The sequence below is a fragment of the Hippocampus guttulatus genome, chromosome 13 (genome assembly GCF_054856545.1).
Source record: "Hippocampus guttulatus isolate MCC_2025c chromosome 13, RoL_Hgut_1.0, whole genome shotgun sequence".
Classification (NCBI taxonomy): Eukaryota; Metazoa; Chordata; class Actinopteri; order Syngnathiformes; family Syngnathidae; genus Hippocampus; species Hippocampus guttulatus.
The window spans coordinates 18,813,017-18,825,829 of NC_141273.1; the positions used below are offsets into that span (position 1 = coordinate 18,813,017).

Sequence of the window (12,813 nt, forward strand, 5' to 3'; positions counted from 1 at the left end):
GTGGTGTTCCACAGGGCTCAATTCTGGGGCCTCTGCTGTTCTCGCTGTATCTGCTCCCATTGGGTTCCATCTTAAGGAAACATGGTATTCCCTTCCACTGCTATGCAGATGACTGCCAGATCTATGTCCCACTGAGCAAGAAAGACGCCTTCTCATTAAGGCCACTCCTATCCTGTCTGGAAGAAATCAAAACCTGGATGGCACAAAATTTCTTGAGATTCAATGAAAAGAAGACAGAGGTGATATTGTTTGGTCCCAGTGGCCCTTGTACATTCCATCCTGTAGACTTGGGCCCCCTGTCTCCTTATCTTAAGTCAACAGTCTCAAACTTGGGCCTTAAACTGGACAGTGATTTCAAACTCGATCGGCAAATTGGTGCCGTTGTTAAATGCAGCTTCTTTCACCTTAGACAGCTGGCCAAAATAAAACCTCTCCTCTCACATGAACACTTTGAGACAGTAATTCATGCCTTTGTCACATCCCGGCTCGATTACTGCAATGCCCTTTACTTTGGAGTCAGCCAGTCCTCCATTAAGCGCCTTCAGCTGGTCCAGAATGCCGCTGCTCGCCTCTTGACTGGTACTCGTAAGAGGGAGCACATAACTCCTACTCTGGCATCCCTTCACTGGCTCCCCATTCATTTTAGAGTTATTTTCAAGATCCTCTTATTTGTTTTCAAATCTCTGAATAATCTCGCGCCACCTTACCTCTCTGAGCTCATCCGCCCCTACACACCTGCCCGGCGCCTCAGGTCTGTGGACCAGACCATCTTCGAAGTACCAAGAACTAAACTGAGGCTCAGAGGGGATCGAGCCTTTTCTGTTGCTGGTCCCTCTCTCTGGAATGACCTCCCACTGAACATTCGGCAAGCCTCCTCGCTGCCCATCTTCAAAACCCTCCTCAAAACTCACTTGTATTCTTTGGCATTCGACTCAGCATGACTTAGATTTGTTCTTGGTTTTACTGTTTGGTGCTTTCTACCGCCTTTATTACCGATTTGTCTTACTTTTTATTGTGCATGTTAAATTGCTCCATGTACAGCACTTTGTATGCAGCGATGGCTGTTTGAAAGTGCTCTATAAATACTGTTGTTGTTGTTGTTGTAAAATCTCCTAAGAGAATCACATTTGGTGATAGTGTATACAGATGAGTGAGGAGTGTAGTAATGTCAGTGATAAAATGCTTGTTTGGTTTTGGTGGACGGTAAATAGTGGCAATCAGTGTGGGAGTTGATCCAGAGAACTGTATAACTGTAGCTTCAAAAGATAAAAAAGCAGGCACATTTACGGGTGAAAATTTCCAATCCTCTCGCAGTCGTGCGAGGGACAGCGTGATAAACAAAGCCCGGTGGAGTAGCTTCATTAAGAGTACCATAATCATTTGGTTGCTGCCAGGTCTCAGTCAGACACAGAATGTCAAACTCACGGTCTGTCAGGAGGTCGTGGACGAACTGGCCCTTGCTCGTAAGTGAGGGAACACTCACAGCTGATCGACATAGCTGGACTGGAGTAATAAAGTCGGGAAGCAGCGACAGGTAGCAGGTAAGTTAGCCGCTAGCCGCAACTCGACGGCAACTCAACACTCGATGACAGGCAATGACAGTTTGACCGATCGAGTGTGGATTGATCGTTGTTCACTCAGTGACCATAAAAGCAGGTCAACAAAAATATGTCGACTTTAAAAGATCAAGAAATTGACTTAAAAATTGACTTAAAAATCAAAAAATCACGGGGAGTAGCGGCGTCCAAAAATTCGCCAGCGTTCACTCCGGAAATGCTCACGTGACCATTCACCCTAATCCACCCATAACATCCCAGCCAGCTAATCTGTCACGCTATTCATTCGAGTGTGATCCCTCTGTAGTTGGAACACACCCTCCGGTCCCCCTTTTTAAAAAGAGGGACCACCACTCCGGTCTGCCAATCCAGAGGCACTCTCCCCGATGACTATGCGATGTTGCAGAGGCGTGTTAACCAGGACAGCCCCACAGCATCCAGAGCCTTGAGGAACTCCGTGCGGATCTCATCCACCCCTGGGGCCTTGCCACCGAGGAGCTTCTTAACCACATCGGTGACTTCAACCACAGAGATCGAAGTCAGCAGCACCCCATCCCCACTGTACACAGTGTTAGTGGTGCACTGCTCCCCCTCCTGAGATGTCAGATGGTGGACCAGAATTTCCTCGAAGCCGTCCGGAAGTCGGCTTCCATGGCCTCACCGAACTCTTCCCACGCCCGGGTTTTTGCCTCGGCGACCACCAAAGCTGCGTTCCGCTTAGCCAGTCGATACCCCTCAGCTGCCTCTTGGGTCCCACAGGCCATAAAGGCCCGATAGGATTCCTTCTTCAGCTTGACGGCATCCCTTACTGCTGGTGTCCACCAGTGTGTAGGGGGGTTGCCGCCACAACAGGCACCAACCACCTTAAGGCCACAACTCAGATTGGCCGCCTCAACAATAGAGGCGCGGAACATGGTCCATTAGGACTCAATGTCCCCCGCATCCCCCGGGACATGGGAAAAGCTCTGCCGGAGGAGTTGAAACTCTTTCTGACGGGATCCCGCCAGACGCTCCCAACAAACCCTCACAATACGTTTGGGTCTGCCAGGACGGACCGGCATCTTCCCCCACCATCGGAGCCTACTCTCCACCAGGTGGTGATCGGTTGACAGCTCAGCCCCTCTCTTCACCCGAGTGTCCAAAACATGCGGCCGCAAATCCGATGATACAACCACAAAGTCAATCATCGAACTGCGGCCTAGGGTGTCCTGGTGCCAAGTGCACATATGGGACACCCTTATGTTTGAACAAGGTGTTTGTTATGGACAATCCGTGACGAGCACAGAATTCCAACAACAAAACACCACTCGAATTCTGATCGGGGGGGTCGTTCCTCCCAATCACGCCCTTCCAGGTCTCACTGTCATTGCCCACGTGAGCATTGAAGTCCTCCAGCAGAACAAGGGAGTCCCCAGCCGGAATACTCTCCAGTACACCCTCCAAGGACTCCAAAAAGGGTGGGTATGCTGAGCTGCTGTTTTGTGGATATGCACAAACAACGGTCAGGACCCGTCCCCCCACCCGAAGGCCAGCTCACATTGCACCTGACCCCTTTGGCCCCTCCTATGGGTGGTGAGCCCACGAGAAGGGGGACCCACGTTGCCTCTTCGGGCTGAGCCCGGCCGGGCCCCATGGGTGTAGGCCCAGCCAACGAGCCCCACCTCCAGGCCTGGCTCCAGAGGGGGGCCCCGGTGAACCGTGTCCGGGCAAGGGAAACAGATCCATTAATTTTAATCATCATAAGGGGTCTTTGAGCCGTGCGTTGTCTAATCCCTCACCTAGAACCTGTTTGCCATGGGTGACCCTGTCAGGGGCATAAAGCCCCAGACAACTTAGCTCCTAGGATCATTGGGACACATAAACCCCTCCACCACGGTAAGGTGACAGCCCATGGAGGGGGATACTAAATCAATTAACTGAATAAATAAATAAATAAATTGCACGAAGCATTACTTGAGGCGTGCTTCTGCCCAGACTGTGAGCGCGAGTAACTAATTCAAATTTTGTTAAGTGGCTCAAAAATTTTATAACCCGTATTTTCTGCACTATAAGGCACTTCGGATTGGAAGGCGCACCTTCAATGAATGGCCTATTTTAAAACCGTTTTCATATATAGGGTGCAATGCATTATAAGGCACATAGAAGTTAAAATAGTGGCTGCGGTTGCACTATGCATCCACTAGATAGTGCTACGCTACAGGAATACAATACCATACAATACAGCTTCATTTATACAGAGCATTAACAACCACTGCAGCTGTAACAAAGCCATTAGAACTGGTCACAAACACGGACACGAAACATATGAATACAAGTTGCATTACAAAACATGAAGTGAAAGACAAAAGTTATGAAGAGATTTGATTCAACAAAAAGGCACACAAAACCGCTAGGCTCACATCCACAAGGGAATACATATTCTGAGAAGTCTTGCTTGTCTCCTTCTTTATTTAGTCAGTAGTTAACTATGCTTTTGGTATTAGAGTTTTCCCTCACTTATCGCGGTTAATGGGGACCGGGATCCAGCCGCAATAAGTGAAAATCCGCGATGGAGTGTTGCCTCCCCCTCAAGGAATTTTTGTGCCAGTGTATGTGGGTACCAGCGTGTTTAAAATATGTAAACAGTATTTGTACTTGTCATAAAGCCAAAAGAACCATATTAATTTATGTGGATTTTGGATGGGGAGAAAGGTGCACATATCTCTCCATCCAAAACGGTTGCTGTGTGATGTCATTGTGTGATGCTTAACGGGTTTTGTAGAACATGAATTGTTTCAGGGGAGGTAATTGCAACCACCTGGGAACGGCCTATTGCAGCTCTGAGCTGATTGGCTTGCAGCTCAGGTGAACTTTTTTTAAAAAGGGATTGAGGAAGTCACTGAGGCCGGACAGTTTAGCGGAACACAGATATCCATTGATATCTGTGTTCCGCTAAACTGTCCGCTAAACCTGGTTAGCTCTTTCTACTTGAAATAAACGAAACGTGAAAATCTCCTTCCTGGATCCTGGCTGAACTGACTTTTTATTCTTTTTCCACACGGCCTGCTTTTTCCCCATATCACAATACTTTACATATTTGAGACAAAGACTACAGCAGTACACGTATTTACTTAAATCTTGAATTATAAAACCTTATACAGCAATTAACGTTCATCAGCACTGCTTTCTGAGAGAGACAAAGAGACTTGTGTTACTCTCACTTTACACTCTGACAATGTAGCCGTTAGCCCCCAGGTAACGGCTGGCCAGCTATCGCCGGGCAGCCAAAGTATTTATGATCAGACAATTAATCGGTATTGATGAGGAGCAAAAGAGAGACGTGCTACATTTTTTGGACAAGCCCAATCACCCCCCACCCCCAACGCCGCACTCGCAGAAAACACAACAGCGTGACAAGCCACTGATCAGACAATCAACCGCGTGACAAGACACAAGGGAAGGTGCTGGGCGGGGCTTCGAAGAAGCGTAGCCAATCAGCTCACGGGATAAATCCACACATGCCGTCATTGGTCGACGTCGCGCTGGGAACCAATCATGCGTACAGCCATGTACAAAACCTCTCAGTCAGTCGGGATTTTTTTTCTGAATACAGTATTTGATTTAAAAAAAAAAGGTGTAGCAAGGGAACACTGCATCTTCTTTTCGTAATGGCTGCGCAGAGCTCACAAAGTAGTTGTCTGTTTGAGTGTGTGTTAAGATAAGAAAACCTTTATTAGTCTCGCAATGGAGAAATTCCAAATTCACAGCAGCAAAGTTATGAAAGGAAGAAGTAGAACAACAAAATAGAGGAGCTGCTGGAAAGGCAGCCACTCGCGCGGCGCCATTTTGAAGTCAAAATAACAAAAATAACACAACACAACACATTGGACACAAGGCAGTCGTGCAATCTTCACCAATTTTCTGCATACACTGTGTTGTCTGAAGCAGTTATAGATGAAAGAGGGGAGGATCAAAGTGTCCTTTCACCAGTGGGTCAGAGACGTCAGAGACTTAGACAGAGACAGTTGGAGACTATACATGTCAATTAATGTTGGGCCAAACTCTTTTAGGTTACAATTGGTTCCTGCTAATAATCACCGCAAGATGGCATAGGAACACCATCAGGGAAACAACTCACCAAAGAATGTAAAGAGAGTTACAGTCTCTTTATATTAGGCGTATCCCATTATAGGGCGCAAAGTCGGCTTTTGAGAAAATTGAATGCCTGAATTTTAGGTGTGCCTTATAGTGCGGATAATACGGTACTTTTGTTAAATAGCCCTGCCGGTGATTATGTGAGACTGTGGTTGATCTAAGTCAGTTGAGATGGGCTCTTGCTTGCCAGTGAGTGACCTTGAACAATATTGGTAAAATACTAAATTGATGACTGAAAAGAAACAAGATGGAGGAAGTACCTTCATGAGATTGCTCATGGTGTTTTTGATCTGCTCCATAGATGGTCTCTGGTTTGGCTCTTTGTCCCAGCAGTGGGTCATCAGCGTTTCGATGGGCTCTGGGAGGTCTTTAATCAAAGGAGGTCTTGTACCTGGGTGGCATAATGAACGATAGCCTGGAAGTTAGTCTTTGCCAAATAAAAGTTGAATCACGATTACACTACAGGAGAGAGTTAAATGGCTTGACTACAGATGGGCATGAACAACGAAATTAAGAGGTTCTGAGGAATGTCTTGAAATAATTTTAATTACATAGAAATTGATGCATCTCTCAATGATTGGGGGGGGGGGGGACACCATGTCTCAAATGAACCTTCAAAGTGGTGGAAAATGAATTTAAGGCTGGTTGGCAAAGTTGTGTTTTTAATGTCTTCCAAATGTATATCGGGGAATCAATCGAAGTAATGCATGGTTTATTTATTATAATTAAACATCAAAATAAACAATGATCAATGATTTCATATTTTGTTCACCATCCTCTTCCTTGTTAAAATCTTGTATCCTTACGGTTCTGACCACTGTAACTTAAACCTCCAAAAAGTGATCATACACAAGGCTAAAATTATTGGTCTCTCAGTGAAAGAAAGAAAGAAACAAAGTATGGGACCTTCTGTTGGTACATGCTGTCAGGTGACCTGTTTCAAGAGTGGCAAGCAGCCACTGTGCTGTTTGGTGACATGGGTTGTACCTTCATATACATGGGCCAGAGGAGAGAGTTGTCTTGCAGATTAGAAAGAAAATCTATAAAGGTAAAGACTATAAAGATCACTGCCCAGCAGCGTGATGATCTCGTGTCTACAGTTGAACATATTAACTCAGATATTGAATTAGTCTGAAGAGGGCTGCGGCAAACCCTGATCTAAATCCTACAGAACCTCTGTGGAAGGAGCTCAAAAATGCCATCTGGGGAAAGCACCCTTCAAATTTGAGATTAGATTGTTTGCTTGTGAAGAGGAGGCCAAAACACCTGCTGAGAAGTGAAAATGTGTCATTTAAAAAAAAAAAAAAAAAAAAGGATGGATTTAGCAAGGACACAAGCGGGTTTTCGACCGTCCCTTTAATTGGCCTTAACCGGGTGAAGCATGTGGTGTCGGGAGGCAAATAACAAGGCCAGAGTGTACACTGTATTTTCTTAACAGGCTATTAACTTTGCTGCTGTGAATTGGGAATTTCTCCATTGCGAGACTAAAAAAGGTTTTCTTATCTTAACAGCACAACACTAGCTCATACGACTTAGTCACCATTATAGAACTCCTCTCCTTTTTTCATCTCAACTGTATTTTTATAGCAACACTGCCAACTGGTGTACAATCAGACAACATATAGTACCTACGTACACCCAACAATCCAGCCGGTCAAGAAAGTTGACTGTTGTGTTTCACTCGGCGTCCGCCCACCAAAATGCTTATGCCCATCCATTTGAGGCACGGATTTTTTATTTAGTTTTCATTATTATTTTATTTCTTCATAGTAGCTATTTTTGTGTTGTGAAATACTCAAGTTGAGTTGCTTAACACTAAGACATTATAAATATAAAGAAACAGTAATGCCATTTTGGTTTGATTGATGGCCAGTCTTATCTGCAACAGTCAGTCACGGAGTTAATGAAAATAAGGTTCGGTACGCAAGAGTATATACGATGAATACGTCAAGGTTTGTATGCGAGAGTCCTGCACATTTTTCAAAGTGTGTAATGTGTAATGTAATGTGTAATGTGGTAAGACATGTCATGTTTTGTATTTTGTGGATGACGTGTTTCTCTCGTGACCTGTAACCTTCCTAGTGAGTGTCTCTGTGAAGAGTAAAACACCCTATAATCCCTAATACTTGGGGGATCATTCTATTTTCAGAGGTTGATGTTAGCATAAGTAAAGATGTCAACATAAATTTTGGTGATCATCGATCACAATTTTGGCACATTAAGCAACGTTTAGATTCCTACATTACGGGTTTAGACTGTCATGTTGCGTCACTGTACGCTGTACAGTGTATGGCAAATGAGGAAGGACATATTTCATATTAGTGTCTGCAAGTAAAGAGGCATTTGAACCGCCAATAAGCCACTAAGTCGTTGAAAATCGAAAATGAATACAGTGTTCCCTCACTTATCGCGGTTAATGTGGACCGGGACCCTGCCGCGATAAGTGAAAGACCGCGAAGGAGGGTTGGCTCCCCACCTAGGAATTTTTATGTCAGTGTATGCGGGTACCAGCATGTTAAAAAATGTAAACAGTGATTAAACTTTACATATTTGAGACAAAGACTACAGCACTACACATATTTACTTTAACCTTTAATTACAAAACCTGATGCAGTGTTTAACATTCATCAACACTGCCTTCTGGGATAGTCGAAGAGACTTGTGTTGGTGGCGTAAAAGGCGGCTCTCATTTGATGCTCTGAAGGTGTAGCCGCCGTGAGCCTCCAGCTAGTTCCTGGCCAGCTATCCCCGTGCAGCCATTGTGTTTATGATAAGACAAGTAATTGGTATTGATGAGGAGGAGGCGAAGAGAGACGTGCTGTCGCTTTCGGTGGAGCCCAATCACCTCCTCTCTCTCTCGATATAGCAAGGATCAATCTAAATATTCTTTTCCTTTTTCTTGTCAATTCTGGAGCAGACAATTGTTGCGTTGAAGCGATATGTCAGTCAATCCGCCATAAATTCGGCAAATAGCGTAAAACTGAGCTTGGATAATATCATAGAATCAAAATCAATAATTCCGTATTCGTGAGTTTTTGCTTCATGATACATCTCCAAGGAGGAAGCACATTCACAATTTGCTTGACTTTGCCACATCCAATACGGCTGTGGCATCAATGTACTCAAGAAGGTCTTTGTATATGTAATGTAAATGTTGTCTCTGATAATACTTGCATGCGGTTGCCGCAAAAGACATCATTCAAGATGAGATCGGCAATGTTACGCAAATATATATAGCAAAGTAAGTGCTGTCTCGTCTGGAGGGTATTAACCCCACCCCTTCACAGGCATTTCATGTGCCCCCCACCGTAAGGCTGGGCTACCTCTGCCTTTAGCCTCTTTCCCACGACTTCAAGAACGGATGCTTGTTTTATTTTTTCGGAATGGGGCAAGGGTGGACTGGGACGGAAGCGCGTTAAAGGGATGAGGACGGAGGACGATTATTACATGAATAAGGACAGAGGGACGATGACGGAAGGCAAAATTGGGTAAAGTGCCCATCCCTGCTGAATGTTGATTGTTATTCAAACAATGGCTGTCATTTACGTAGTGGTACTTTGAAGGCACGGAATATACCTTCTAATGATCATTATATCACATGCACTCCCAGTGGTGTGCAGAGGTGTGTTGATGCCTGATGCGAAGGTGCAATCGCCAACAGACTTTTACCCATCTGAAAGGATTGGTCAACAGGGGAAGAGATGCTGACAGAGAATAAATGGCCATGGCCATCTGTCTCGTTTAAATTTTTGCCATTGCTCAAGAGAAAGATCAAAATGCTTCAGGGTGTCATATTGTTGTTTTACTTGTTTGCTGGTTAAGGGACAATGTATTTTCTTCTTAACATAGTAATATTTTATCAAACCTATTAAAAGATTTATTTTATGATAAACTCATTGGTCCAGTGGTTAGCGCGTCGACGTCAAAGTGCGTGTCGAGTTTGCATGTGCTCCCCGGGCATGCATTGGTTTTCTCGTACTCCGGTTTCCTCCCACATTCCAAAAACATGCATGGCAGGCTGATTGAACACTCTGAATCAGTGGTGTCAAACATACGGCCCGCGGGCCGGAACCGGTCCCCAAGGAGGTTCGATCAAGCCCGCAGGATAATTTAAAAGTGAAAAAAGTGCATAAAAGACACGGAATGAATATTTTTAATAAGGTGCAATGCATGGAGTGTCCGCCAGGGGACACACTGTTTTGATCAGAGTCGAAGACAACATTGTTTTTATCAGAGAAGAAGACAAGTCTGACTAAGCCTAAGTCTGTCACTGAGACAGACCCAACACAGCAGATACTGTCAAGGACATGTGAATACTTTATTCTTTACACATTTAATAGCACTCTCCTTAGTTTTTAAGGTGTAGGCAGCGATTAAATTTCAATTTTATATGCACATGTGTAAATGGTTTAAAAACTCCTTTCTTTATAAATCTCATTTAATCTTAAAGTGCAATACTATATTTTTCAATACCAATTATTTGTTAAAGTTTTGTGCCTTTGTACAATCAGTGGAATCAGTTGCAATGCATATATGTGAATGATAAAAGTAAATTGCACATTTGTCTCAGGAAATCTTAAAGTGCTTCATGAAATGTTTTGTAAAAGATATGTTCATTAAATTTAAACATTTTCCTAATGCTCTTGTGCTTCTTTAGACCAAAACAAAAGAAAGACAAATTATTTAGGTTATTTATAACAGAGTATGGTATATTTTTAATGGTCCGGCCCACTTGACATCTACCGAGGCCGTATGTGGCCCACAATGTGAAATGAGTTTGACGCCCCTGCCCTAAATGATCCCTAGGTGTGTGTGTGAGCGTGGATCGTTGTTTGTCTCTGTGTGCCCTGCGATTGGCTGTGAACTGGTTCAGGGTGTCCCCGCCTACTCCCCGAAGACGGCTGGGATAGGCTCCAGCACCCCCCCGTGACCCTTGTGAGGATAAAGCAGATCGGAAAATGGATGGATGGATAAACTCATTAAATATATCGGAATGATTGTTATTAATTGAGGCAGCACAGTGTGCGACTGGTTAGCATGTCGGCCTCACAGTGCATAGGTGGATGTATGGAGTTTGCGTGCTCTCCCCGTGCCAGCATGTGTTTTCTCAGGGTACTCCGGTTTCATCCCACATTCCAAAAACATACATGGCAGGTTGATTGGACGTTCTCAATTCTCCCTACTCTTGAGTATGTGTGTGAATAGTTATTTGTCTCTGTGTGCCTTGCGATTGGCTGGCAACCAGTTCCGGGTGTACCCCACCCACTGCCCAAAGACAGCTGGGACAGGCTCCAGCATGCCCGCGACCGTCGCGAGGAGAAACAGATTAGAAAATGGATTGATGGATGACTGACAGTTGTTTTTGTACATGTATCTGTGTTTGGCATGGCAAGTTTTGGGGAAAAAAAGAACTTAATGGTATATTGTAACTTTTTATTTGTGTAACAAAAATTCAAAACAAACTACCAGACTTCACTGTGGCCAACTCGGCATTGTCTGCAACTTCGAGGCATGTCTGCCTGGCCACATTTCATTTCCTGTCTTGGTGAGGTCTTGGTTTGTGAAATGAATCACGGGTCCCATCCCCATGCGCTTTCCTATGAACAGAAAAGCAAAATTAGAAACAGTTGAAAATATAATTGCCCTACAAGTTACTACATGTGAAATGCCTCACTTACACAGGCAAAGCCTGATTGAGTTTTGCTGCTTGTTGGCCTGATGGCGAGCTCACACCTCAGGCTGCATTGGAAAATTCTTAATCACGTCCATCCACAACAGCTGTAAATGAAAACATATGCAGTAAAAAAAAAAGGCCCAGTCAGTGATATATGCATTCATTTGTATATTATCTTCAACAGTTGTTTTTCTTTTCATATATGTATTCAGTTTTTTTGTTAAAGTGCAATACATTTTATTTCAATTATTGGAGTACATTTTCTCCCTATATCTAAGTGCAGTGTTTATAATCAAATTGTTTTTTAGAGTGGATTACAATAACTTAAATAAAATCTATCAGCCAGAAAATGTCGCACACCACAATGAACAACAGCCGTAACGGCCCCTCAGATGAAAGAAACTGAAACACAAGACACACAACCCCCCCCCCCCCTCCGATTTCCTCCTCCCACCCCTCACGGTCGATTTGGGACCAGTCCGCTGGCTCACAGTCGATCACGATCGAGGTATTGGGCAGTCATGCATTAAATTCAGAGCTAATTCGCTGACTATCTTAGTGCTTAGCGCCGTTGTTTGCACATGAGCGGTGATGTAAAGGTCGAAATTCAGTTGTCATCTGACTGGTTGCTCTGGATGTCAATCAAGTAATGGGATTGATGATAAACGGACATCGTAAATTCTGCTGTACTTCGTGCCGTTTTTCGAATGGCAGCGCCACCCCTGCCCTAAATTGTCCCTCATATGAGTGTGAGAGCGGATGGTTGTTCGTCTCTGTGTGCCCTGCGATTGGCTGGCAGCCAGTTCAGGGTGTCCCCCGCCTCCTGCCCAAAGACAGGTTAGCTTGGATAGGTTCCAGCACGCCCTGCGACCCTTGTGAGGATAAGCGAGTCAGAAAATGGATGGATGGATGGATATATCAGCCTGTTACTGCAATAGGCGTGGTCATCGAGAATTTTAAGAAAATATGTTATGTTTGCATCCACCACCCTCACCCATTGACGACTATTTTTCAGGGAGTGATGGCCGCCGTCTACAACTATTCCTGGCCTTAATTGTGTTCCCAGCATGTCCCTGGCTATAGCGAACTAAAAAATGTGCTGCTGAAAATAATGACGTCAGCTAACAAACAAAATAAAAATGCCAAGTATTCCTGTGAGTATAATAATAACAGCTCCACATCAAGAACGCCTGATTGTTTCATAGATATTATACTGACAGAATTACTTGTGTTTGAATACTTGGTAAGTATTAACGACGGCAAGCCTGAGGCTTTCACGGTAACAGTCGTTACCGGTAGCGTGTCGTTTCCGTGGTGTCATTTTAACGGTACCGAAAAATAGTTTAACCATAAAAGTCACCGCACACGAGTTGACTGTGTGATCAACGCAATTTCACTGTGCCTGTATGTGTGTTTGTGGTGTGGTGTGTGAGTGTCTTTCTTCTAATT

At 44.3% G+C, this 12,813-nt stretch overlaps 1 protein-coding gene across 1 annotated transcript in view; it reads right to left on the reverse strand.

Moving 5' to 3' along the window:
* LOC147196771 (mitogen-activated protein kinase kinase kinase 7-like) overlaps nt 1–12,813 on the reverse strand; it is a 73,214-nt gene that overhangs the window by 33,325 nt on the left and 27,076 nt on the right. Inside the window, exon 8 of the mRNA XM_086126813.1 lies at nt 5,951–6,081. Coding sequence (XP_085982939.1) covers nt 5,951–6,081 — 131 coding nt within the window. The remainder of the gene's footprint in view (nt 1–5,950; nt 6,082–12,813) is intronic.